A 25213-nucleotide genomic window follows, 5' to 3' on the forward strand; every position below is an offset into this window, starting at 1 on the left:
GAAGAAAATTATAAACTACAGCCCTTCCAGATAGCTGGAAGACCACCAGGCCTTACCTTCTGCTCTACCACTGAATCACAGAGTCCTCTAGGTCTTATCTTACCATTTGTTCTGTTCCCAGACCTTTGGGCATTACTGTCTGATCTGGCAATCCACTCTAATTAGGGAACCTTGGCAATCCTGAGTCAAATTCTCTTTTATATGTTTTCTCTTTCAATTAAGTGAGCTTTTTTGAGGGAAGGTACCATTTTGCCTTTTTTATTTGTATCATCAGCACTTACTACAGTGTTGATACAGAGTAGGCACTTTTTCCTTCATTTTAGAGAAATAATGTATAAAAGATAGATAGCCCACAGAACATTAAAAGAACCAGAGGAAAGTCTTCAGTTCATGGGGGTGAATTCACTATGGAAGAATACAGAAAGAAAAGAATCTCATTGGTGGAAAGTTTATCCTAAAGGAGATCACAGAGCCATCTGCAAAAGGACATGGATCTTGGTTGAGCAATTAAAAATTTCTACGAATACTTATGGTTTTTTTTTTTTTTGCTTAATACTATAAACATTACTAAAGGGAATTTGAAATATTCTAAACTCAAATAAGCTCTAAAATGAATAATGCCTGGAAAGAGCTGCTTTATATACTTCTCTGAAGAAGGATTGTAGAGTGTTCTGTAGCCTAACTAGACTTTCTTGCTGTTCTTCACACTTTTACTTATTAAGAAGTCTCACCTGCTTACCAAAGGATAAAGCAGGTTTAAAAGTTCAACCTACCCTGAGGATAATCTTTTAGCAAAGTAGCAAAGTGGAACACTGAGACAAAAGCAAAGCAAAGAGACAGGAGAATATGTATGGCCCCTACTCCATCTCCCATCTCCCATTTTCATGTCTTTCCCCTAGCTGTCCCTCATGCCTGGAATTCATGAATATTCCTTTAAGATATAGTATAAGTGCTACCTTAGACATGATATATTTCCTGATCCCCAGCTTCTAGTTTTTAACCCACACTATCTCATATTTCTTTTATATTTATCCTACATGGACTAGTAGATGTTGCTTCCTCTGCAGGAATGTAAGTTCTTTGACTGCAGAGACAGCTTCTCTTTTGTCCTGGTATCCCTTACATTCAGCACCTTTCCAAGAACATAGTAAGTGCTTAATAAATAACAGAAGCTCCCCAATTATGTTATTTTGTGACATTCAAATACCACCAGCCTTCTTTAACTGTTGGACAGATAGATTGCTTCCAGGTTTTTGCAAAAAAAAAAATACTATGCCATAAGAAATGACAGAGTAGATAGCTTAGTGGATAGTCAACCAACAAAATAGGAACATATTAGCCAGGTGCTCCTAGACAAGTTGTATGTCCTTGACCAATATGGAAAACTAGAAGTCACAGAGCACTTGCCAATCAGTATCAACAGAGGGAGTTTCCTTATGTGGGATAGTGGTCTCTAGATCTTAGACCTGGTTCTCATGACACCTCCCCTCCTCCCCCCAAAAGTTCACACCTATGAGGAACCTAAAGAAATACTGGAAGACATATACAGCAGGATGCAGGAAGAGAACTGAATAATAATAATAATAATAATAATGATAATGATAATAATAATAATGATAATAATAATAATAATAATAATATGCATAGTATCATAATGAAAAAATGTGGTCCAGGCCTGCAATCTATATAGGGAATTCATCAATATGGGAAACTTCTCACCAATGCAGGTCAGTGACTACTCCATAACCTCTAGTGACTCAGAGAGTTGATCAGGGTATTTAAGTGAGTGACTGCTCATTAACACAAAAATGAAATGGATTAGAAACTGGTTTAACCACCCTAGCATTGTATGTGGTATCAAAAATCCCTCTAAAAATACAGAAAGGGAAGGGATCAGACAGGAGGACAGAAACAAATAAGGTATTTTTGGTCAAAAAAATTAATGTGTACTCTTAAGGGAAAAAAAAGATGTTTGAAACTAATGGTTTCATGTACCATCCATCTCCTTTTATTTTTCTTGTTTGCATATTTGCTTTTGTTGATGTTATACAGTTTTAGAACTAAGGGACAAGATCAGTGACTTCTTTTGTATAGGGAATTTCCAAATGAGGAAACTCTTTCTCCAAATATGGATCACCATCTTTGCAGCTTTTAGTCTTGAAGAATAATTTATGGCACTGAGAGGTTAAGAGATCTGCTTAGCATCCCACAAATCAATACAGAAGAGGAAGGGAGAGAGGGAAGGAGAGAGGGAAGGCAAGAGGAATAATGGAAAGGAGGAAGGGAAGAAAGAAGGAAGGAAGTGAGGAAGAAAGAAAAGAAGGAAATGAGACAGAGAGGAAAGAAAGGGAAAGCTAGGAAGAAAGGGAGGGAGGGAGGGAGGGAAGAAAGAAGGAAGTGAAGTAGAGAGGGAAAGAGAAAGAGAGAGAAAGGAAGAAAGTGAGGAAGGAAGGAAGGAAGGAGGGAGGGTGAGAAGGAAGGGGAGAGAGAGAGAAAGAAAGAAATGAATAAAATAGCAAAGGGTTCAAGTTTTATAGGATATGACAAATTCTGGCTTTGCAAAGATAGCATGAGAGAATTCACCAAACATTTATTCAGTCCTTTTTGTGCTCCAAGCACAGAAGCTGTGCCTAGTACTGCATTGAGAATCCAAAAATACAACAATGAAATGTTTCCATCTATGAGATAGCTCAGCAACATACTTTATTCCTTCATCATATATTCATACGATTTCTGCCCTTTTAGCTGGCTACCTACCCACCTGTCTCTGTCAACCTCTCTTTCCTGCCCCTACAAATTTTTAGTTTTTTAAATCTCTTTTGGCCTCTCCAAATTGAGTCTGGATAGGCACTCACTATTTGGGTGTCTATGCTTACAATCTTCTAGTTTTTTTCCCTCTATTTGAAGTTGGTACATCAACCTCTACATCTCTTAAGACACATGCCACCTGGTGCCCCTGAAATCTATTTTAAGCTGCCTGCTTTCGCACTGGGAAGCACAGAATCTGGGTGAACAGGGATGTGGAGAAATAGAGATGCGGGGGGGTTGAGGGGGATGAATTTTCTTTATGGCTGCACACACTAGACTACCTGTTCTAAGAATCTACTTGGCGAGTAACTGCATCATCATTTTCCCTCTCTGGGTCCAAGTTAGAGTTATACTAACTGATTCCCAAGGTCCCTCCAGCTCTCAAATCCTGAAATCCTATGAATATAGTATACACAGGCGTTAGGAAGCCTGCCATCCCCTCCATCGTTCACATTACTACCTGAAGAGAAATAATAGAGATGGAGCCAGAATTTTTCTGTCTTTCCAAACTCACCACCAGATAGGTATGGCAGCATAAGGTAAAATTAATGGTCAGAGGTGAGAATGGTAGTAATTTGCAAATAACTCTAAAATATGAAAGGCTGATAGCTGAAGCCAGAGCCACTACTAATTAAACAGTTTATCAATTAGTCAAACAGTCTACTCTAGAGATTGCAAAAATCCAATAAAATGGACAGTTAAATTAATTGTAGCTATTAGTTAAACATATTCATAAAGGGACTCACTTTATATATAAAGGGTCCTGACAAATTTTCAAATGATACCTCTAGTTTTGACGGCACTTTGAAGCCTGTGGAAGCAGTATCTGAAACCCAAAATGCTCATGACCCAAAGTCTAGCAAGGTTTTCATTGAAACAGTTTTCCTTTTTGCTGTCCTAGCTTGCATCAGTTTACCATGGCTGGTGGAAAAAGAGCAGGAGTGCTGGGGGGGGGGTGTTGAAAAAAAAGCAAGATTCTCAAAGGAGGCAGGCAATTAAGGCAGTTAGGCAGTGGACTGAGTAGGGTTGAAACTAGTTCTTTGAACCCATATATTGTTGGTGACCTAGTGGTTAGTTTTAGATTTGGATTCAAGAAGATTCGTTTTGAAGAGTTCAAATTTGTTCTTAGACATTAGCTGTGTGACCCTGGGCAAGTCACTTAACCCTGTTTGCCTCAGTTTCTCCATTTGTAAAATGAGCTGGAGAAGGGAATGGTAAACCTTTCCAGTATCTGTGCCAAGAATACTCCAAATGACTACGCCCAAAGGGCAACAAAAATGTGCATACCCTTTGATCCAGCAATACCACTACTGGGTCTATACTCTGAAGAGTAAAGAAAAAGGGTAAAAACATCACTTGCACAAAAATATTCATAACAGCCCTGTTTGTGGTAGCAAAGAATTGGAAATCAAGTAAATGTCCTTCAATTGGGGAATGGCTTAGCAAACTGTGGTCTAACCAGGAGGGATGGGAATTCAGGGAAGCCTGGAGGGATTTGCATGAACTGATGCTGAGCAGGATGAGTGGAACCAGAAAAACACTGTACACTCTAACAGCAACATGGGGGTGATGATCAACCTTGATGGACTTGCTCATTCCATCAGTGCAACAATCAGGGGCAATTTGGGTTGTCTGCAATGGAGAGTGCCATCTGTATCCAGATAAAGAACCGTGGAGTTTGAACAAAGTTCAAGGACTATTCCCTTTAATTTAGGGGAAAACACATATCTTATTGTCTGATCTTGTTATCTCTTATACTTTTTGTTTCTTCCTTAAGGATATGATTTCTCTCTCAACTTGGATCAATGTACAACATGGAAACAAAGTAAAGACTGACAAATTGCTTTCTGTGGGTGTGGGGTGGGGGGAGGGAAGTAAGATTGGGGGGGAAACTGTAAAACTCAAAATAAAATCTTTAATAAAAAAGAATACTCCAACTGGGATCATGAAGAGCTGGACACAGCTGAAAAATGACTAAACAACAAAAAAGATCCTGGACAACTCACTTAACCTCTTTCTGCCCTGATTTTTTTTTTTAGGTCACTTAACCTCTTTCTGCCCTGATTTTTTTTTTTTTTAGGTTTTTGCAAGGCAGACGGGGTTAAGTGGCTTGCCCAAGGCCACACAACTAGGTAATTATTAAGTGTTTGAGACCGGATTTGAACCCAGGTACTCCTGACTCCAAGGCCAGTGCTCTATCCACTGCGCCACCTAGCCATCCCTTGCCCTGATTTCTTCATTGATAAAATGGGGTTCTCTTGTCTTGGATCACTGTATTTGCTAAGTCATTCACAATTCATCATCCTACAGTACTACTATTACTATGTACAATGTTCTTCTGGTTCTACTCACTTCAGTCTGCATCAATTAGTATGTCTTTCCAGGTTTTTCTGAAATCAACCTGCTCACCCTTTCTTATGGCACAGGTACATATCAACTTTTTTAAAACAAATTTATTTTATGGGAGACTTTTGCAAAAGACCTAAAACCTTAGATTGTATGACACTCCTGGAGAGAGAGCTATAGAAAACTCTGTGTTCTAGTGGGTAAACAAAGGCAATGGGATGCCAGTCCATGTTAATAAGAAGGGGAAGAAGAGGAAGGGGAGAAGATCACAAATTACCTGGTTCTAAGAAACAGAGGATAGGAAGCAGTAGTCCATCTGGTAGGGTTGTTGTAAGGATATAGAGATATAATATTTGTAAACCTTAAAGCTCTATATAAGTGCTAGCAATCATTATTATTGTTATTATGTGAAGAAGAGGGGGAAATACTTCAACATATTTTTTCTGATTTATTATGCACCATAAATAATAATTTCACTTTTATCAATCCAGGGTACTTTTAAAATAGGAACTATTTGTCAGATGACTGTTTGGCAACCTTTAAGTGCTACTAGTGATGATAATGATTCTGATGATGATGATGATGGTGATGATAAAGAAAGACAATACTATACTTTCACAGAATTACAATCCTAAATCTAAAACAACTTAGTTCAAAGTCCAAACTATCTTATGTTTTATTCTCAAAATATCACGATAATCTTTCTCTGGCCTGTTTTACAAGTTTTAACTAGTTGGGCCTGATTATACTGTGATATTTGTATACACACTGAAGGAACTACTGGGTTACTAAGAGGAATTCAGTGTTTTTGCTCAATGGACCCATAAAATCTCTAATGATATGATAGAGTAGCCAGGAGATGGGAAATGACAGCTGAAGAAAAGGCAGCAATGACTTTAAATCACTGACAGAGGAGATAGCTATAGTGATGGAGGAGAAAGCTATAAGCAGACAGGGTATTATAATAGCTGGTCTTCATTAATTCTTTGCTACTTATCAAGCAGGATCTAAAGAAGCAGTATGGCAGAGTAGAAAGTCAGAGAATGTGGATTTGACTGCTCTAACCAATTAAGTCCGTGACTCTTGCCAATGATCTCATTGGTCACACAGTTCAACACCTATACAAAAGAAATTTCTGATTACAATATGCTGGTCAAAAGTGGCCATCATGCCTGAAGACTCCCTAAGGAGGGGAGTGGAGAGTCCACCACCTCTCAGGCAGTAGACTTCATTTTTGAACTGTTCTAATTGTTTGGAAGATTTTCCTGACATCAAGTCTAATTTCCCCCTTTTTTTTGTCACTTCCGAGTATTGCTCTTGGTTTGGCCCTCTGAGACCAAACAGGACAAGTCTAATCCTTCCTCCAAATGATAGCCTTGCAAATACTTGACAACTGCTATCATATCCCCTCTGAGTCTTCTCTTTTATAAGCTAAACATGCCTATTTCCTTCAACTGATCTTTGTATGTTGGTTGCCTTCCTCTGAACATTAAACAATTTATCAACATCCTTCTTAAACTGTGGCACCCAGAATAGAACAGAATATTCCAGATGAATTTTAATCAGAGCTGAGAGTACAGTGATCTAATTCCTGGAAACTATCACTTTTAATGTAGTCCAAGATTGCATTAACTTTGTTTTCCACATTACATTGAACTTGCAGTTCAATAAAACCTCTATATCTTTATTTTCAGAAAAACTTCTATCTATGCCTCCCCAGTACATGAAGTTGATTTTTTGTAGCCAAGAGCAATACTTTATATTTACCCCAACAAAATGTCATCTTATAAGATCCAACCTAATGCTCCAATCTATCAAAATCATTTTGGATGCTCCTAGTGAAGTTCTGTCTTTCACTGAGCTCCAGTTTATACATGAGAGAGAGATTGGATGGTCACTAAAGTTTAAGGTTATAACTGGGATGTGGTTACTGTGTACCACTTTTAGAGGAAAACTAGCTAATTTAGGGGAAAATAATTTATATTCCTTCAGCAGGTAAAAACTGAAGACGGTCTATAGTCAGCATGAATAACTAAGTAAGCTAGGAAGCTACCAGATGGACTACTTCTTCCTATCCTCTGTTTCTTAGAATCATATCCCAGATAATTTGTGATCTCCTCCCCTTCCAGTGACTCTTATTAACATGGACTGGCATCCCATTGTCTCTGTTTACCCACTGGAGCACAGAGTTTTCTATAGCTCTCTCTCCAGGAGTGTCATACAATCTAAGGTTTTAGGTCTTTTGCAAAAGTCTCCCATAAAATAAATTTGTTTTAAAAAGTTGATATGTACCTGTGCCATAAGAAAGGGTGAGCAGGTTGATTTCAGAAAAACCTGGAAAGACATACTAATTGATGCAGACTGAAGTGAGTAGAACCAGAAGAACATTGTACATAGTGATAGCAGTACTGTAGGATGATGAACTGTGAATGACTCAGCAATACAGTGATCCAAGACAAGAGAACTCATGATGAAAACTGCCTCTTCCCTTTAGAGAAAGAACTACTGGAGTCTGAATGAAGATCAAAGCATACTATTTTTTCTGTGTGTGTGTGTGTGTGTGTGTGTGTGTGTGTGTGTGTGTGTGTGTGTCTTTTTCCTTTGGGATTATGTCTTCTTTTACAATATGACTAATATGGTAACTTGCAATATTTATTATGTATAACTTTTATCAAATTGCTTACTATCTATGGAGGGGGGATGAGGGAAGGAGTGAGGATCTGAAATTCAAAAAAATTTTTTAAATGAATATTAAAAATTGTCTTTACATGTAATCGGGGGGAAAATAAAGTACTTTTTGAAAGTTGATAAGATTATGTTTGTGCTGAGTGCATTTTAGTTGATTGCCCTGGGAGCCAAATTTGCTAATTAAGTTTCCTTCTAGTTCTAAATTCTATGAATCTAAGAAAATTACTTCAAAATTTCTGGGGTTTCACTGAAGGTTGAAAAATAAGACAATCCTAAAAAAAAGTTAATCACCTGTTAAGAGGACATCTCATTTTAACAAACCCTTATAAAGTATTTTTTTCAATTAATATGTTTTATTTTTCTCTCTTCCTTTCTCTCCCCACCTCCATTGAAAGAAAAAGAAATCCTTTATAATAAATATTCATAGTGAAAGAAAATAAACTCCCACATTGGTTATATCCAAAAATATAGGCCTAATTTTGCATCTCGAGCCTATCACTTTTCCATCAGGAGGTGGGTGGCATGCTGCTTCATCTCCTGGAATCATGCTTGGTCATTGCATTGATCAGAAAACTTAAGTCTTTTTGTATGTCATTACAATATTGTTGTTACCTAAATTGTTCTGGTTCTGCTCCCTTCACTGTCTTAGTTCATATAAGTCTTTCTAGGCTTCTCTGAAACTTTCTTTCACAGTTTCTTATAACACAAGAGTATTACATATATTCATAGTCTATATAATTAATTGATAAGCATCCCTTCAGTTTTCCAGGTTTTTGTCACTGCTAAAAGAGCTTCTAAGTGTTTCTGTCTACATAGGTCCTTTTTCTCTTTTGAAAAAGGGATTTCCAAGACCCTCTGACTCCCTACATCCTCCTGCTTTAAATTATATTTGGCACATCTAGTCTATAATGAGTCAAATATGCCTTTTACAAGACCAAATTTACCTTTCCTTCCTTGTCTGTGCCTCTTAGAATACTTGGCTTCATTCAATATTCAGCACATCTGCCCTCCTGTGAGATGCACTTCTAGATCCTGCCAGTTGTTATAGGGCTCTCTCTTTTTCCTCCTCATATTATCAAGTAAATCAGTAGTCCTCAAACTGCTTTTTTCTCATGAAACAGAGTCCTTGGTCATGAGAAAAAGAGGAACACTGAATTTTTAAACTGACCTCACTAAGGTAGACATCAATTTTGTCAAGTTCTTTGTAAATTTAAAGTCAGACTTAGGAGGTTAAAAAATAATGTAATAAGAAAGTTTTATTTTGCAAATACTATATTTACCATACTATACTTGTTGATAAATAAAATTTATACTAAATGTAATTACTTTTAAGTTTTCTTATCTCTAATAGTACAACAGCTAAAAATTTCATGGCACATCCAGCAAAACTTCTTTCAAGAACTACTGATACTTTCAAACTATATCCCTTGAAGTCAGAAACTGTCATTTTGTCTTTGTCTCTGCAGTCCCTTGTGCAAAGTAAGCATTTAATAAATGCTTGTTGGGTCAGGTTGGATTTAGACGAGAAATAAACTGTTCCTGCTAAGCTAGAAATCCTAGTTGTTTTTTTTTTAACAATGGCTAATTTGTAGTATTTTGCTCACCAATTTCAAGACTTTGTCTGCTAAAATTATTTTCTCTTCTTACTTTAAAACCAAAATATATCTCTGATAATAAATTGACATGTGGAGACAGAAAAATGAAGTTGAATTGGTAAAATAGAATGTCTTAATTAGCTCAAGCTCAATCTTTAGGTTCCTCTTCAGCTTGAGCCAATAATGAAGAATGGTCCAGGAGGGATAGGCAGGGTTGGAATGTGTTGGCAAAGAGAAGGGAAGATCACACACACACACACACACACACACAACACACACACACACACATCATTGTTACAAATCCTCAGCCTCAGAGGCTTCTTCCTAGGCCCCTTGTTTCTCAATTTCTTCCACAAAAAGCCATCTCCTCTAGGTAGCTTTCTACTATTCCCCATCAACTCTGACAATTCTCTTCTCCTCAGCAATTCTGGATGTGGTCTATAAAGGCTAACCTAAAGTGGATATGTTTCAGTGGAAGAAAAGACTTATAAAAGAAAGGTCATGATGGCTGTCTTCAAGAATTTAAAGGGCAGTCATGTAAAAGATTAATTAGTTCAATTCTGTTTTGTCTCAGAGGACAGATCTAGGAACCATTGGAACAAGTTGCAGGGAAGGTAAGAAAACCTGATAAGAAAAATCAGACTACCGATTTGAACTATTATAAAGCAGAACAGGGTGTCTCGATTGGAAATGGGAAAATTCCCCATCACTAGAGATATTCATACTGCATAGCTACTAGTTTGGAGCACTGTCCAGGGCAACCTATGGAGCTACATAGATTGGACTAGACTAGATTTGCTCAGAAGCCTCTTCCAGCTCTAGGTTTTGATTCTAATTTACATTTGTTGTGGGTCTTTAAATGAAAATAAAAGCTTCAATTAATAAACATTTATTTCTTCTCTTTCCCACCCCACTGAAATTTTATTGATGTGTTTTGTTTTAATATTACAGACACAGATTATCACCACTTCATGATAGATCTCATGCAAGAAAGTAAAACAATTTAGTAAAACCAATAATCCAGTGACCTTACTTGAAAAGGCATTCAGTAGTTCATATATGTGGCACCCTTCCCACTTCTCAATTTTTTAAATTAGCAGAAATTTATTTTCTCTACTTCCCACACCCCACCCCATTGGAGAAAGGAAGAAAAAAAAGAAACAAACAAAAAAGAAACAAAGACAAATTTCATCAACATCAACACTTTCAAGTTCATCTCTTCACAATTAGATTAAAGTGTTTTGATGAGAAAAAAATGAAATATCTTCTATTTATTTGTTGTCTCTCTGCAGCAAATAATATGTGTTAGGGATAAGATGGGCATCCTTCCCTATTTCCCTTTTCTTCTTCAGTAAATGTTAAATCAATTATTTCAAGTTCTTGATAAGGAATTCCATATAAGTATCCTTTTTAACTGTGAGAGAATACAGAGCTGTTTTTTTTTTACCAAGGAAAGATAGAAAAGAAATTCTTTCAACAAAGCATCATAAATGATTCTATGAAATTTTTGAATTTCCTTCAATAGACTATCTTTCCTGAATTGCCCTTGCTTTCATTACTATCCATACATTTGGGAAAGTCATAATTGTTTGAAACCAAAGTCCTTCATCTGAAATACCCCTGAGAAGTGTGGCTAGACAATGATCCCTGAGGGGAGAGAAGAGTCAAATACGGAGGTGACAGCTCCTCTGGACTCTGCCATTTGTCACCCCACACTTGGTCTATTGGGTTTAGTTTAGGGTGTGCCATTTTAGGAAAGAAACCCAGAAAAGCTGGAAAGATATCCAGAGAATAGAGAATAGAATCCAGGGAATAGAGAAGAGAAAAGCAATCAGAATAGATTATGGGTTGGAAGTTAAGCTATCAGAAAAAAAGTATAAGGACCTTAAGATATTTATTTAGTTAAAAAAAAAGACTTGAATAGGGTAACATGATAATTATCCTGAAGTACTAGGAGGGCTTTCTTGCAGATGAACAATGGGGCCTTAGCAATCCCCAGAGGGTAGAACAGGAAGCTACTGACAGACGACACAGAGAAGTGGATTTTAGTTAATTTTAGGAAAAAACTTCCTAACAATTACAACTATCTCAAATCAAGAAGGACTAGAGGGAATGGGCTTCCCCTCACTGAAGATCTTGGAGTGCAGGTTGCCTGACCACATGTCCAGGATGTTGGAGAGGGAATTCCTGATCAGGAATGAGTTAGCCTAGGTAGCCTCAGAATTCTATTCTGATTCTCAGGATAAGTACTGAAAAAGTGACCTATGTTAGAACTCTTCACTTAGAGCTGAAAAATAAAGACAGAGGCAAGGGAGTGAGCTTTGAGCTTGAGTGGGAATACTACTAGATAAATATCATTCTATTTTTAGAATGCTATATTTTCATTCACATACTCAGTATGTCTGCCCCCACCCCCACCCTCACCCTTGAAAGATGACCCACATCTGGAAGAATAGATTTTTGCCCTGGAGATGCATAAACATTTCTTAATTAAGAGAGACTGTAAAGGGTGTGATTCTTTAAACCAGTTCCTTTTTGGATGAGAATGATTCCAAGCTATATTTGGTTATATCCATAGGAAATTCCTACCACAGACACAGTTCACCAGGAAGAAGACAAAGATCTACTCTAGCAACAGCCAGCTAAGACTCCTGTTTTAACTTTTTTACTTACACATAACCTTCAAAAGAAAAGTCATCTTGTTGCCTATTTTGCAGTGAAAGGGATTTCAAAGACCACAGAGTTTAAAGAGAACTTTAAGATGATGTTCCAGGGTTTTTATCTAGGGCCCAGAGACTGTAAAGTTGAAGGAGAACAAAAATAATCTTTATTTTAATGGAATTGGTTTCCTTTGTGGTGGTACTATGCATTATATTTTATGCATTTAAAAACATTATTCAGAGGCAGGAGTGGTGGTATATTCAATCACTGCTACCAGAAAAACTGAGGCTGGTGGATCATGCGGACTGGCGAGCTGAGATGAAGTGGCCTAAAGTCAATGTGCATTAAGTCTCAGGAATAGAGATCCACCAAGCTACTTAAGGAGGGATGAATTGACTCAGGTCAAGGTATGGCAATTAGGATGGGATTGGAGGTTTTTCCTAGCCTGGGACAGGTAGGAAGCCTCAGTCTTAAAACAAAAACAAAATATTATAAGAAGGGGTCCATTAAGCTTCCCTGAATTGTCAAATACAGAGAAGGCTTAGAACCTCTAATTCTTTCATTATGGATGGGGGGAATGGAAGCCAGAGAAGAAAGTGAAATGCTCATGTTCATCTAGCTACTTAATGGCAGAGCTGGGACAGCACCAGAAGTCTCTTGCCTTCTGATCATAGGATGATTTAGAGTTTTTGTTGTTCACTATTGTACAATTTGAACTGGACTTATTTCACAGAAGGGGAAACTGATGCAAAAAGCATTAAGTGACTTGTCCAGGGTCACGCAGCTAGTATCTGAGCTAGGTTTGAACTCAGAAATAAGAGCCTTCCTGATTCCAAGGGCAGAGTTCTATCCACTTAGCTGCCCAGATTTAGAACTAAGAGGGACTTTAGAGGCTATCTACTCTAACTCTTATCTTATAGATAAGGAAAGCAAAAGATTAATAAAGATAGTGGCTGAGTGGCAGAGCTGGGAGATTTTGAACCCAGGTCTTCTGATTCCAAATCCAGAGGTCTTCCCACTTACCTATGCTAACTTTTAAATGCTCTTTACACTCTTCAAGGGTACCATAAGTCTCAAATGCTTTATGGATGCATGATGGCTTTGGCATGGATATTCCTTTCATCATCGGTACTCCTACTTTTCTATGCTTTGGTTGATGGTATTCATGAGTAGCTATGATTGAGTAGCCCTTCCACCAGTGTGCCTCTTCACACTTGACTAATCCCTTCTCAAAACCAGAGTTTCTTAACTTGGGTCTATAGATAGATTTTTGGGAAGTCCATGAACTTGAGGGGAAAAATTATGCCATTATTTTCACTAATCTCTTAATAAATTTGGTTTTCTTTTGATTATGAAAAATTGTTTTGAGAAGGGGTCCATAGAATTCACCAGATTGGCAAAGGGGTTCAAATGGGACACTGCTTTAAAAAGACAAATCATTTCTAAGACCTATCGAAAATCTTTTCAGCTTTGTAGTCTATACCAGAATTCATGCTTATCTGAGAATTCAATCATCTTCATGCCACAATAAGGACCCAGAAAAAATGTAAAATATATCATAATGTATCAAGTCTGTCTCTTCCCTCACCAGCTTACTGAATTTCTAGAGTTCATCTATAGGCGCCTTCAAATGCCTCAGTGTTCTGGATGAACATCCAGAGCAATCATTAAACATTTTCACCTTCCACAGCTCAGTTTTTAAAAATCAGTGACTTTGGCTCGAATCTATTTCAATTTCTTTGAGGGGAAGAGAGATTATGTTCTGATAACCATGTGTGAGATGCCAAGGAAGAAGGGATGATGTGTATGTGGGGCTGGCTGTACAAGGATAAGGTGATCTGTCCTCTTTTTCAAGTCTTCTGCTGGGCCTCTCTATAGGCTACCTCCTTGAATTTTCTTTTTTGTGGATTTATAAAAAATCTCCAACCTTCTGCAGAAAACTGCCTGTATTTCCTAACAACAAAGTCCTTCCATACTTTGTCAGACTGTGATCTTTGATCAACGGATAGTCAAGGTTTGCCAAAAGAATCCACTCAACCAGTTGTAGGGGGAGGGGAGGCATTCAAACCCAAGGGATGAGTAACTACAGGGAAACGGAATCATACCACAATGTAACCGAAGGACAGACAAGAAGACAGCCTTCTGGCCTTAGACCACTTGCTAGAAACAGTCCTGAAAAGGCTGACCGGGCGACAAAGACCTCAATAGCAATAGTCAGCCCGGTCCAAGTCCTGTCGCCCCGTGAAGCCAAACAGCTGTGGAAGTAGCAGGTGGCGACACGCAGGGGAGAAAGTTCATCCCTTCTCATACATAGTCCTGAAGGCTGTCAGTCTGCTGTCAGTCTGTTTGGGACTCCGTTAGGATCCGTCCCCAGTCCCTCTACCTCCAGTGGTAACACCCTCCGGGGCCCCGGAGCCACCAAGGCATTACTTGGAGCAGATACATTCACCCCGGTGGACTCCCCCATCCTATCCCTGGCACTTCGGGGAGCAAGACCAACTCCCTCTGCAGGTGGCGCTTCCCAGAGGATCCCCTCTGGACACCAGGACCTGGATCTCCTTTCTGCCGGCAGCCTCCCCCGCCCCAAACTGGGGGCCTAACAGAAGCCCCTGAACAAAGGGGAACGAGGCTGGCTGCCTCCTCCGGGAAGCGCTCCGGGCAGTAGGGGGGACGGACACAAAGGCGGTTAGGGTGGGGGGCTCAGGAGCTGCGGTGGGGCTGGAAGGTTTCGCTGTCCGGTCCTTTCCTCCACGGCTGTCCCCGCGCCCCTGCTGTCCGCTCCCTGCACCCCCTCCCCAACACACACCTCGGAGATCTCAGGTGAGCTCCTGGATGCCAGCCTGTGCCCGCCATTCTCATCAATGCCATTCTACGCTGGGACGGAGCAAGCGTGTGTGAGGAGGTGGGAAGAGCCCAAAGGAAAGCCTGGGGCGGCGGGGAGCCACGCAGCTCGGGGAGGGGGGGGGACACCTGGCGAGGGGGTGGCTGCAGTCCTGCCGCCCTGCTCCTGGCTGGAGACCCCAGCCCCAGTGGGCGCCGCCTGGCCCCGGGGCAAGGGTGCGTGTGTGTGTTTGTGTGTGTGTGTGCGCATATGTGTGTATGTGTGTATGTGTGAGCGTGTGTGTGTGCATGTGTGTGCGTGTGTGTGCCTGTGAGTGAGCATGTGTGTGTGTGTATGTGTGTGTGTGTGTGTGTGTGTGTGTGTGTGTGTGTGGCTGTGAGTGAGCGTGCGAGTGTTGGCGGGTCGGAGGGCGGGAGCCGAGCACGACCACCCGGCGACGAGCGGGGAGGCGCGGGGAGCGCGGGCAGGTCCGAGGCAGCAGCGGGCCCCGCGCCAGCGGCCGCTTACCTGGCAGCGCCTTGTGAGCCGTGTTGCCCATCACTCTCGGGAGGGGGGGGGCGGCGGCAGGGAAGGCGCGGAGGGTCCCCGGGTGCGGTCCTGCTGCGCCGCGCGAAGGGCCATCGACGGCCCCGTCCTCGGCCGCTGCCGCTGCCGCCGCGTCCGCCGCCTAGGCGCGCGCCGGGGCCCCGGGTCCGAGGGCTCGGCTCCGGGACATCGCCTGCCGCCGGCACTCCCAGCCAGCGAGGAACGGGCGGGCGGCTCGGGGCCGGCGCCGGCTCGCGCCCCCGGGAGGCGGAGCCACCTGCCGCCGGCCCGCCCCGGCCCGCCCCGGCCCGCCCCGGGCCGGCCCCCGCCGCCCTCCGCAGCTGCTCAGCGGCCGCCGCGCCGCGGGAGCCGGGGGCGGGGTCCGGACGCATCTTTTGAAAGTTTGGAAAGGGCAGCTGCGGAGGAGCGCCGAGAAAAAGCCGGGAGCCCGCCGCCCCGCCCCTCCCGCCGGGCCACCGGCGGCCGTTGGGCCGGGGAGCGCCAGCGAGGCCCGGGCCCTGCAAGCCCAGCACCCGGGCGGGCCCCGGAGCCCAGGCTGCCCCTGCCGCCCTCGTTGACCCAGTAAAAGGGACCCTGCATGTAACAGTGAGAAAGAAAGCAAGGCCGGACTAGAAAGCACCTGGGTAGACTAACGCACGGCACCTCCACCCCCACCTCTCTTCTTACTGGTGAGGAGCCAGGGCCCTGAGAGGCGGAGGCACTGGCCCAAGGTCACGACCAGTTAGTGGCAAAACTGGGACGGGATTTAGAACGGAAAAAGGCCTCACGGGTCATCTGGTCTAATTTTCTCATTTTGCAGAAGAAGTAACTGAGTCCTTCAAAGGAATATGTGTTATGAGAAGTCCTTTCTGATCCCTCCCATTGTTCCTGCCTGTTCCCCTCAAAATTTCTATTCAATATATATATATATATATAAGAGAGAGAGAGAGAGAGAGAGAGAGAGAGAGAGAGAGAGAGAGAGATATGTATATTCATTTGTTTGCTTGTTTGTTGATGGACTCCTCTGTATACCCGTTGTTCTCTTCCCTCTTCTCCCAACAACCGACAATTTCCCTTTTTTGTTTTTGGGTTCCCAAGTATCTTGCACCTGGTAGTTCTTAGAAAATGTTAAGTGAGTGGATGAATATACTTGCCCAAGGTCATGCAATGAGCTGGGCAGAGTTCAGTTCCTAGCCCAGATTGTCTAACTCAAAATCCTTTTTCTTTGGCCACTTCCCCTTTAGCTGGACCTAGCTAGATCCCTGGCTCTCAGTCCAGGCTCTTTTTTTTCTTCCATTGCCTCTTAACTCTCTAATGAGAGCAGCGACTCTTTAGTCCGACATCTTTGCTTCTTAATAAGTGAGTTTTTAGAAGACAATTGCTGTAGTTGTTTGACTGAACAATGAAAATTGGAACTGAAAAGAACTTTGGCACTGTAAAAGGGTAATGAGACTAGTCTGAGCAGGGCAAAGATGCCTTTTTTTTTTCCGCAAAGCACTTTACAAATATATAATTCTGGGGCAGCTAGGTAGGTAGTGCAGTAGATAGACAGTACCTGAGCTCAAATCCAGCCTCAGACATTTAATTACCTAGCTGTGTAGCCTTAGGCAAGCCACCTAACTCCATTGCCTTGCAAAACCCTTAAAAAAAAAGGAAAAAATATAATTCTATTCTCACAATAACCTGAAGATAGGGATTATTTTATCCCCAAATTACAGATAAGAAAACTGAGGCAGAGAGAGGTTAAATGCTTATCTAGGGTAGTATGGCTACTAAGTGACCAAGTTGGATTTGAACTCAAGTCCTCCTGACTAAAGATTCAGGGCTCTCTCCATTTCACCACCTAGTTGCTTAAATGGTAGAGAAGACTGGGGAACGGAGGGAAGAAAACAGAGATAATAAGTAGGGGATCTTTATTATTTGGTGATGATCTTTTTTTCAAATCCAAAGTATAAAGGAAATACGTTGTAAATTTAAATTCTAAACAGCCCCAGAGGGGGAACCTACCATCGCTCTTTCTTAATTACAAAACAATCATTACTGGGGGAGAGAGTCCCCATTTGGATACCATTTGTTTCTATGTGGTTGCCAGCTTTGAGAAATAAGCTATAATTTTATAATATTGGAGTCATGTTACCCGATTTCCCTTATTTTTCAAGAGGAAAATGAGCCCCAGAGAAGTTAAGTGATTTTTCTTAAAGATACTCAGATATTCAATCAAAAACCTGAAATTGACCCCAAGTCCTATGATTCGAAATTCAGCGTTTTTCATTTCACCATAAGAAGCCCACCCTGGGGGCGGCTAGGTGGCGCCCTGGAGTCAGGAGTACCTGAGTTCAAATCCAGCCTCAGACACTTAATAATTACCTAGCTGTGTGGTCTTGGGCAAGCCACTTAACCCCATTTGTCTTGCAAAAAACTTAAAAAAAAAGAAGCCCATCTTGGCATCATCATTAATTGAGACATCTCTAGACAGAAGCAATAAGAGTTCCAGTAAGAAGGAGGTTGCATGAATTGATGCAAATAGTAAGCAATATTTGATATAAACCAATTTAATAGGATATGACCCAGGGAGACTTGCTTAAAGAATTTTAGTGATGTCTTTTGTTTTTCTGTCAGACATTTTTGGATATACTGCCCTCTACATTTCCCAAAGATACCCCAAGTTGAGCTATCTCCAGCAATAGAGAATAACAATGAGGCAAACCAAAGTGATACAGTGACCATGCCTCAAAGAATGTGCAGCAATTTTTTTACCTCTGATCCCCTACCTCAACTAAAAGGAGGGAGGCATACTTCATGACCAATTTTATAATATCAATGCTGTAGTCAGATTGTTGTTCATACAGAGCTCATGTTCCATGAATACTGCTCTACCTTGATATTAAGAAATGCAGTGATCAAACATTTCTGTAGAGAGAGTAAGAGAACTGAATGCTACCAAGCCATTTTCCAGTTTTAAAACTCTGGGGAGGAGGCTTTATACTGTGGCTGAAGTCAACCAGTTTTTTAGCTTGCTTCATTTGATTTTTTTGTAGAAATGCATAACCATACTGGTTGTGATTAGGAACCATGGGACATGGTAAAGTGTACCCGTGACATTTGCCATTGGTCATCCAAAAACATTCATACTTATGTCATCTACTTATAATTTAGCAATGCTCCCAGAACAAAAGTGCATTGAGAAAGCAGCTACCCTAAATAAATCTAAGTGGTCAGTACTGGGCAATCTTATAGGAATGCAGGCTTGAGGCAAACAAAAATTCTCAGCCTAGTAAAAGCTGTACAGGTGTACTCAATGTACAGCAAACTCTGACATCTGGTTTGTAAATCCAGATTTTCACATAATTATAGAGCAATCCTTTGTCCCACAAAGGCATTCCTTCTCTGGTTTCTTAAATACTTATTAAGGATTTATACTTTGCCTAGTTCCAAAAAAGATTTGATGTAGCAAACAAAATATAATATAGAACAAACAGGACAATTATGGGTAACAACAGAAGGTGTACAATCTGAAAGCAGCCAAAAGAGTAGATGTTAATAGGTACCTTGGGTAAGTTATTACAATTTGGTCATTGGACTTGCCTCTATTTTCCAATAGTTAAGACCAAAGGGGAAGCATATTCACTTACATAGTTCTCTTTGTCCAACAAGAAAGAGGATGTGAATTTTTTTTTGCATAAACAAAGTTTTACCTGGAGCTAAAACTTAAATGGAATTTACCATGTGGGTCTTTGTATAAGGGACATTGTGTAATATGGCAACACTTGTGTATTTTTAAGTTTTTCAAAAGAAACAAAAACTACTCCAATGGAGAAGATCAAGCAAAGACATGAGAACTGTATTTGAAAGGTTCTCCTAACCAAATAGGGAATTTGTTCTACTTGGCCCCAGAAGGCAGAACTAGGAGTTATGGATGAAGGTTGTAGGGAAGCAGATTTCATCTGTAAGCAATTAAAACATAGCTAACAATTAGAGTTGAATGGAAGCAACTCAGGAAGTCATGTGTTCCCCCTCACTGAAACTCTTTATACAAAGTTTGGATGCCCATTGGTCTGATCTATTATAGAATGGATTCTTGTTCAGGTAAAACTTTAGCTGGAAGGTCTTTGAATTCTATGATGATTCTAATATTAGTTCTCTATTAAAAAAAAGAGGACAAAGTGAAGGTCTAGTCTATCTTATGGCCTAAATTCATATAGAAACTAAATTGGATAATCTAGATGAATTAATAGAATCATAGACTCAGAATCTTTGAGCTCTTCTAGCCTAGTCCCCTTCCCTGATCTTTCCACTTGGTCCTTTATTGCTTTTCAATTATTTTTTTGTCTTAAGAGAATGTTTTATAGTATTTAGACATGGAAAGGCTCTCAGAGGCTAACCTAGCCCAGCACTATTACTTTAGAGATGAGAAGATAGAAGACCAGAAGGCAAGGTGACTTTCCTAAGAGCCCTCTGCTATTATTAAAGAGTAGTAAATCTAGGAAGATTGCCAGGTCTTCTATCCAAATCTGAGAAGCCTTCTGCTTCATTTTACTCCCTCTCTAGGGCAGCTAAGTTCTGCATTGGTTAGAGCCCTGAACCCTAGTCAGGAAGACCTGAATTCAAATTTGATCTCAATGTGACCTTGAGCAAGTCATTTAACCTTGGTTGTCTAAGTTTCTTCATCTAAAATGAGGATAATATTACCTTACCAGGGCTTTAAAAATTTTTTTACTTATTTAAGGCAATGGGGATAAGAGTGACTTGGCCAAGTTTACAGAGCTAGGTAATCATTGTCTAAGGCTGAATTTGAACTCAGGTCCTCCTGACTCCAGGGCCAGTGCTCTACCCACTGTGCCACTTTAGCTGCTTACTAGGGTTTTGTGTTGATAAAATGAAATAATTTTTTAAGTACTTTGAAACCTCAAAGCATTATATTACTGCTATCTATCATTAGTTAATTTGAAGAAAAGGCAAGTGAGGCCCAAAGAAGAGGTTTTCAGATGCCATCTAGGGCATTTTACTAGCTCCGAAAATTTTAAGTAAATTGCCAATTTTCATGCTACTAATAAAAAAATATCAGCTGGACCGAAGTCCCTTGATTCTAATCTAAAATCTGTGTTTTTCTCATTGTTATCATGCTAGCTCCAAGAAAGAGACTTGCCCAAGGTCACCTAGCAAGGGAGTAGTAGAGCTGGACTTCATTGTATTATAGGTTCTATCAATCATTCAATCAACTAGGCATTTATTAAATCCTTGCTGGATGCCATAAGAGATCTTAGAAACCACGGAATCTGCTCCTTCTCTCTCATTTTATAAATGAAGTAACTGAGGTACAGGGCAGTTAGTTATATAACTAGTAGGCATCTGAAGTGGAATTAATAATCAGTTTTCTGACTCCAATTCCAGCCCTTCCCAACCCCAATCCCAATATATAACATTACTGCTTTGCCATTACTATTGCACATAATTTCTGAATTCTTTACAAATACCTCTACCATAGCTATTCTACATTGTTGGTAAAGATGATAATCAGATGCTTTTGTTACCAAATAGGGGTCAAGGGGTGGGAATTTATGAGCAGATATGTCTAATTTGTTTTGTTGCAAAAGTTTATTCTTGTATGACCCATTTTAGTATTGGTAGGAAAAGGGAATACCTAAGGGTAAGGCTAATATTTTCCTCAAAAGAGGTTTAATTCTTCTTATACTTTACACAAATACAGCATGTCTCTACATCTTAGTTCCATCCAAAAAGGGGGGGGGGAATTATTTGTACAAGAATAGTTATAACAGCTCTTTGTTGTGACTAAGATTTGGAAATTGATGGGATACCAATCAATTGGGAAATGTCTAAAGCTGTGATATATAATTGTAATGGAATACTATTGGGAAATGACAAACAAGATGGAAAGACTCACACGAACTGATAAAAAGTGAAGTGAACAGAACCAGGAGAACACTGTACATAGTAGCAGCAAAGTTGTTCAATAAAGAATTGTGAATGTCTTATTCTCAGTAATACAATCATCCAAGAAAATCCCAAAGGACTCATGATGAAGCATACTATCTGCCTCAAGAAAAAAAAGAGCTGATATTGTTAAATATCAGACTGAAGCATGCTATTCTCATTTTCTTTCTCTCATTCTTTTTTCTCTTATTCAAGTCTTCTTGTAGAAAATAATATGGAAATGTTCTATATGAATACACATATATAACCTCTATCTAATTACTTTCCATCTAGGGAGAGCATGGAGGAAGGGAGAATTTGGAACTAAAAACTTATAAAAACTGTAAAATTGTTTTAACATGAAAGGAGAATTTATCTTCCCTAAGATTTTGGGGATATCTATATTTGTTTGGTACCCCAGGGATTAGAGGCTTATTCTTTTGGGGGACTTCAGAAATTTGCTAGGCCACTTCATCACTATCAGATGAAGAAAATGAGGCCCACTGAGAAGAAGCACTAAAGTGCTAATGGGTACACTGGTAGCAAGTCTTATAGCAGGTAAGAACCTACATTTACCATGAAGTGTTTTTTAAAAGCAGCAGATGACAATTGGCTACCGCATCCATTAAAAAAAAAAACACCTCCTTTCAGTGCTCTGTGGAAGGTCTGCTTTCAGTTGGCCATATAACATGTAGCCTGTACCTTGGTCTGTTAGTCAAGAGTATAATGGGGCTTTTCCATTGATAAGCTATATGACTGACCTTGGATAAGTCATTGTTTCTCTTGGCTTCAGTTATTTCATCTGTAAAAGAAGGGAATTAGACTAAATGGTTTCTAAGGGCACTTCTCTCTTCCAAGACTCATTCATTCATTTGACAAGCATTTCCAAAATCTCAATTAGCATTTAAATGCCTACTATGTAAAATGTGCAAAGCACAAGTGATACAAAGTAGGGTTAAAAATAATAATCACAATGACTATCAATATTAATCCCTGATCTCAGGGAACTCACAGTCTAATGGGGAAGACAACTTGCAAATAACTTATTTGCATATATAATATAATAATAAAAATATTTTAACCAACTGGCTAGGGAACATTTATTCCTGATCATTTAAGTGAGATAAGATTTCTAAGGCTCTTTGAAGTTTTAAATCCTATTCTTCCCCTACCAACTATAGCAGTTTTAGGTGTGGTGAAAATGATGCTGAGCTGGCCCTTCTGGCAAGAATCAATCAGGGCCAGCAACTTCTTAAGACACCACACCTAGTTAGAAACAAAGAGATCTTGTCATCACTTGAATGATGCTCGTCATTCTATTGGATACTACTGGAAAGAGATACCTTTAAATGCAAGCTCCCCAAAAGAACTGAAAAACACTCCACCCTGTCTCCTCTAATAGGAGATACATCTTTTTTAAAGGTGAGATCCACAGTCTCAGCTTGTGACCAAGACAGGATTCTCCTCCATAGAAGAGCCAGGGTCATATGGTATATATACATGTGTGTATTCACCTCCCTTCATGTATGGTAGCTCTTATTATACAATGAATGCATCACCTATTTATATATAGCTCATATCTCCCAAGGAGCTCAAGATGTTTCACTGACACTTTCATTCATATTCAGAGCATTATAAAGTAAAATTTAGTAAGTGCTGAAGCACTGCAAAGATATTCAAACAGCTCAGATGAACAGATGAACCCTTTTCTCCCTTCTGTGTGAAGGAATGATTTCTACCCCATTCCCTGATCACCAAGAGCTGGCTTTGACACAGTGTCCTAGAGTTTAGAACTGGTTACAACTCCAACCAAAAAATTATATAGTCCAACCTTTTGATATTAGAGGACAAGAGATAATACTGGGAAATGAGGGGATTTTTAGCAATGTTTCTATAAGTGAACAGGAAAGTGACCAAGGAGGCAACATTTTGTGCTGAGAGAAAAATGGTTTTTAGAGTCAGAAGATAAGTGTTTGAATCCTGGTTCTGCTATTTACTACCTGGATTACTTTGAGCAAGTCACTTTCCCCACTTTAGGTCTTAGGTTTACTATTTATAAAATGAAGCTTGTATGAGATGCTCTTTTCTAGTTCTATCCAATGCCTAAATTATGCCTATGCTGTTTTAGCCCCAGATTCTAAGATCCATGTCAGGGATTTCTGTAGAAATATTTCTGTAAGAATATCCTTATTGCAGGGCAGCTGGGTGGTGCAGTAGCTAGAGCACTAGCCCTGGAGTCAGAAGCACCTGAGTTCAAATCTGACCTCAGACACTTAATAATTACCTAGGTGTGTGGCCTTGGGCAAGCCACTTAACCCCATTGCTTTGCAAAAACCTAAAAAAAAAATCCTTATTGCCTGAGGGAACAGATAGACTTTGAGAAGTCATTTTTTTCTATCCCAAGGGAGAAGTGAACTTTTTCTTTTTCCCATCCCCGTTTTCCTGTCTCCCACTCTCCCAGCCATCCCATCTAAGGAGAGATATCTCTCATGACTTTGGGACAACTTGGCCTCTGATGTATAAGTTGGAAAAATTTTGATAATTATTGATTTTATGGAGTAGGGTTTTTTTTGTTCATTTGTTTTTGCAAGGCAAAGGGGTTAAGTGACTTGTCCAAGGTCCCACAGTATTAAGTGTCTGAGGCTGGATTTGTATTCAAGTCCTCCTGACTCCAGGGCTGGTGCTCTTTTCACTGCACCACTCATTCCATGGACCTAGTCTTAACTTGGATCTCTTGATCCCTAAATGAGTTCATTGGTACCTGTGTTATTGGATGGAGGAAAAAATACATCTTTATTTTCACTAAGCTCTTACTAATATTTAGCATTTTCTTTAATTATAAATTTATTTTAAAAAATACATTATTGTGAGAAGAGATACCTAGACTTCACCAGATTGACAAAGGAGTCCATGACTGACAAAAAGATTAAGAATTCCTTTTTATAGACCACGAAATCAAGATATGGAAAGGTAATGCAGCCACCCAAAGTTGAAAAGCAACTTGATCAAGCCTTTTAGACTTTGGGGTTTAGATATCTTAGCTCTCTGTACAAATGTCCTATTTCCTCAATTATTCTCCCATCTCTTTGGTTTTATAGGGAAAGTCTGGTTTCAAAGTAGTAGCCTCCTTCATTGTTGATTGTCTCCCATTATAGCTAGTTTGGGCATGTCTTACAATTTTCAGGGGCCAGCACCCAGCTAGATTGGGATAGGAGACAGTTATAAGAATGAAACATGTTTTTTAATAACTTTTGGTTTCAACTCTGGCTACTCCAAATAAGGTATATTTAATTCACTGGTCCTTTTGCAGGGGGAGGGAAGACTGGAGAGCCAATTCATAAGCCAAAGTACAAAAAGTTTCCATTTCTAACTCTAAATCACTGTACTACTGAAAGCCTTTGCCCCAAAGAGAGCCTTGACCCTATGGAGGACATGACGTGAGCAATGTAGACAGACTGATTTGTAATAAGGGACTTTCCCTCCTGACTTTTTGAACTCAAAACTTGCATTGAGAAGGCTGTACTTATGGATCCTGTAAATAAGTGTTTACTTTAGGAAAAGACTAGTCAGAATGGTTTAGGAATTCCATGCATTTCAAGTAGCCATTGAGTTTTTCCTATGTGTCTTGAAGGATGGGGAGAATTTCAACAGGTGGAGATGGGCAGAGTTGGGAATAGATAACATTCCATGTATCAGAATGCTCTTGGCAAAGGCATGAAAATGGGATTTTTTGGGGGAAACAAGTATAGTAAAGGAAAACAAATTTCATTGTTGGTAATGTTCAAAATATGTTTGTTTCATTTTGCATATTAGTCCA

General features: G+C 40.0%; 1 protein-coding gene across 1 annotated transcript in view; it reads right to left on the reverse strand.

Moving 5' to 3' along the window:
• NEURL1B (neuralized E3 ubiquitin protein ligase 1B) overlaps window positions 1–15549 on the reverse strand; it is a 73334-nt gene extending 57785 nt beyond the window's left edge. Inside the window, exon 1 of the mRNA XM_074212408.1 lies at window positions 15448–15549. Coding sequence (XP_074068509.1) covers window positions 15448–15478 — 31 coding nt within the window. The 5' untranslated portion in view covers window positions 15479–15549. The remainder of the gene's footprint in view (window positions 1–15447) is intronic.
• Between the last annotated feature and the right edge of the window lie 9664 nt (window positions 15550–25213).

The sequence above is a fragment of the Macrotis lagotis genome, chromosome 1 (assembly GCF_037893015.1).
Source record: "Macrotis lagotis isolate mMagLag1 chromosome 1, bilby.v1.9.chrom.fasta, whole genome shotgun sequence".
NCBI classification, from domain to species: domain Eukaryota; kingdom Metazoa; phylum Chordata; class Mammalia; order Peramelemorphia; family Peramelidae; genus Macrotis; species Macrotis lagotis.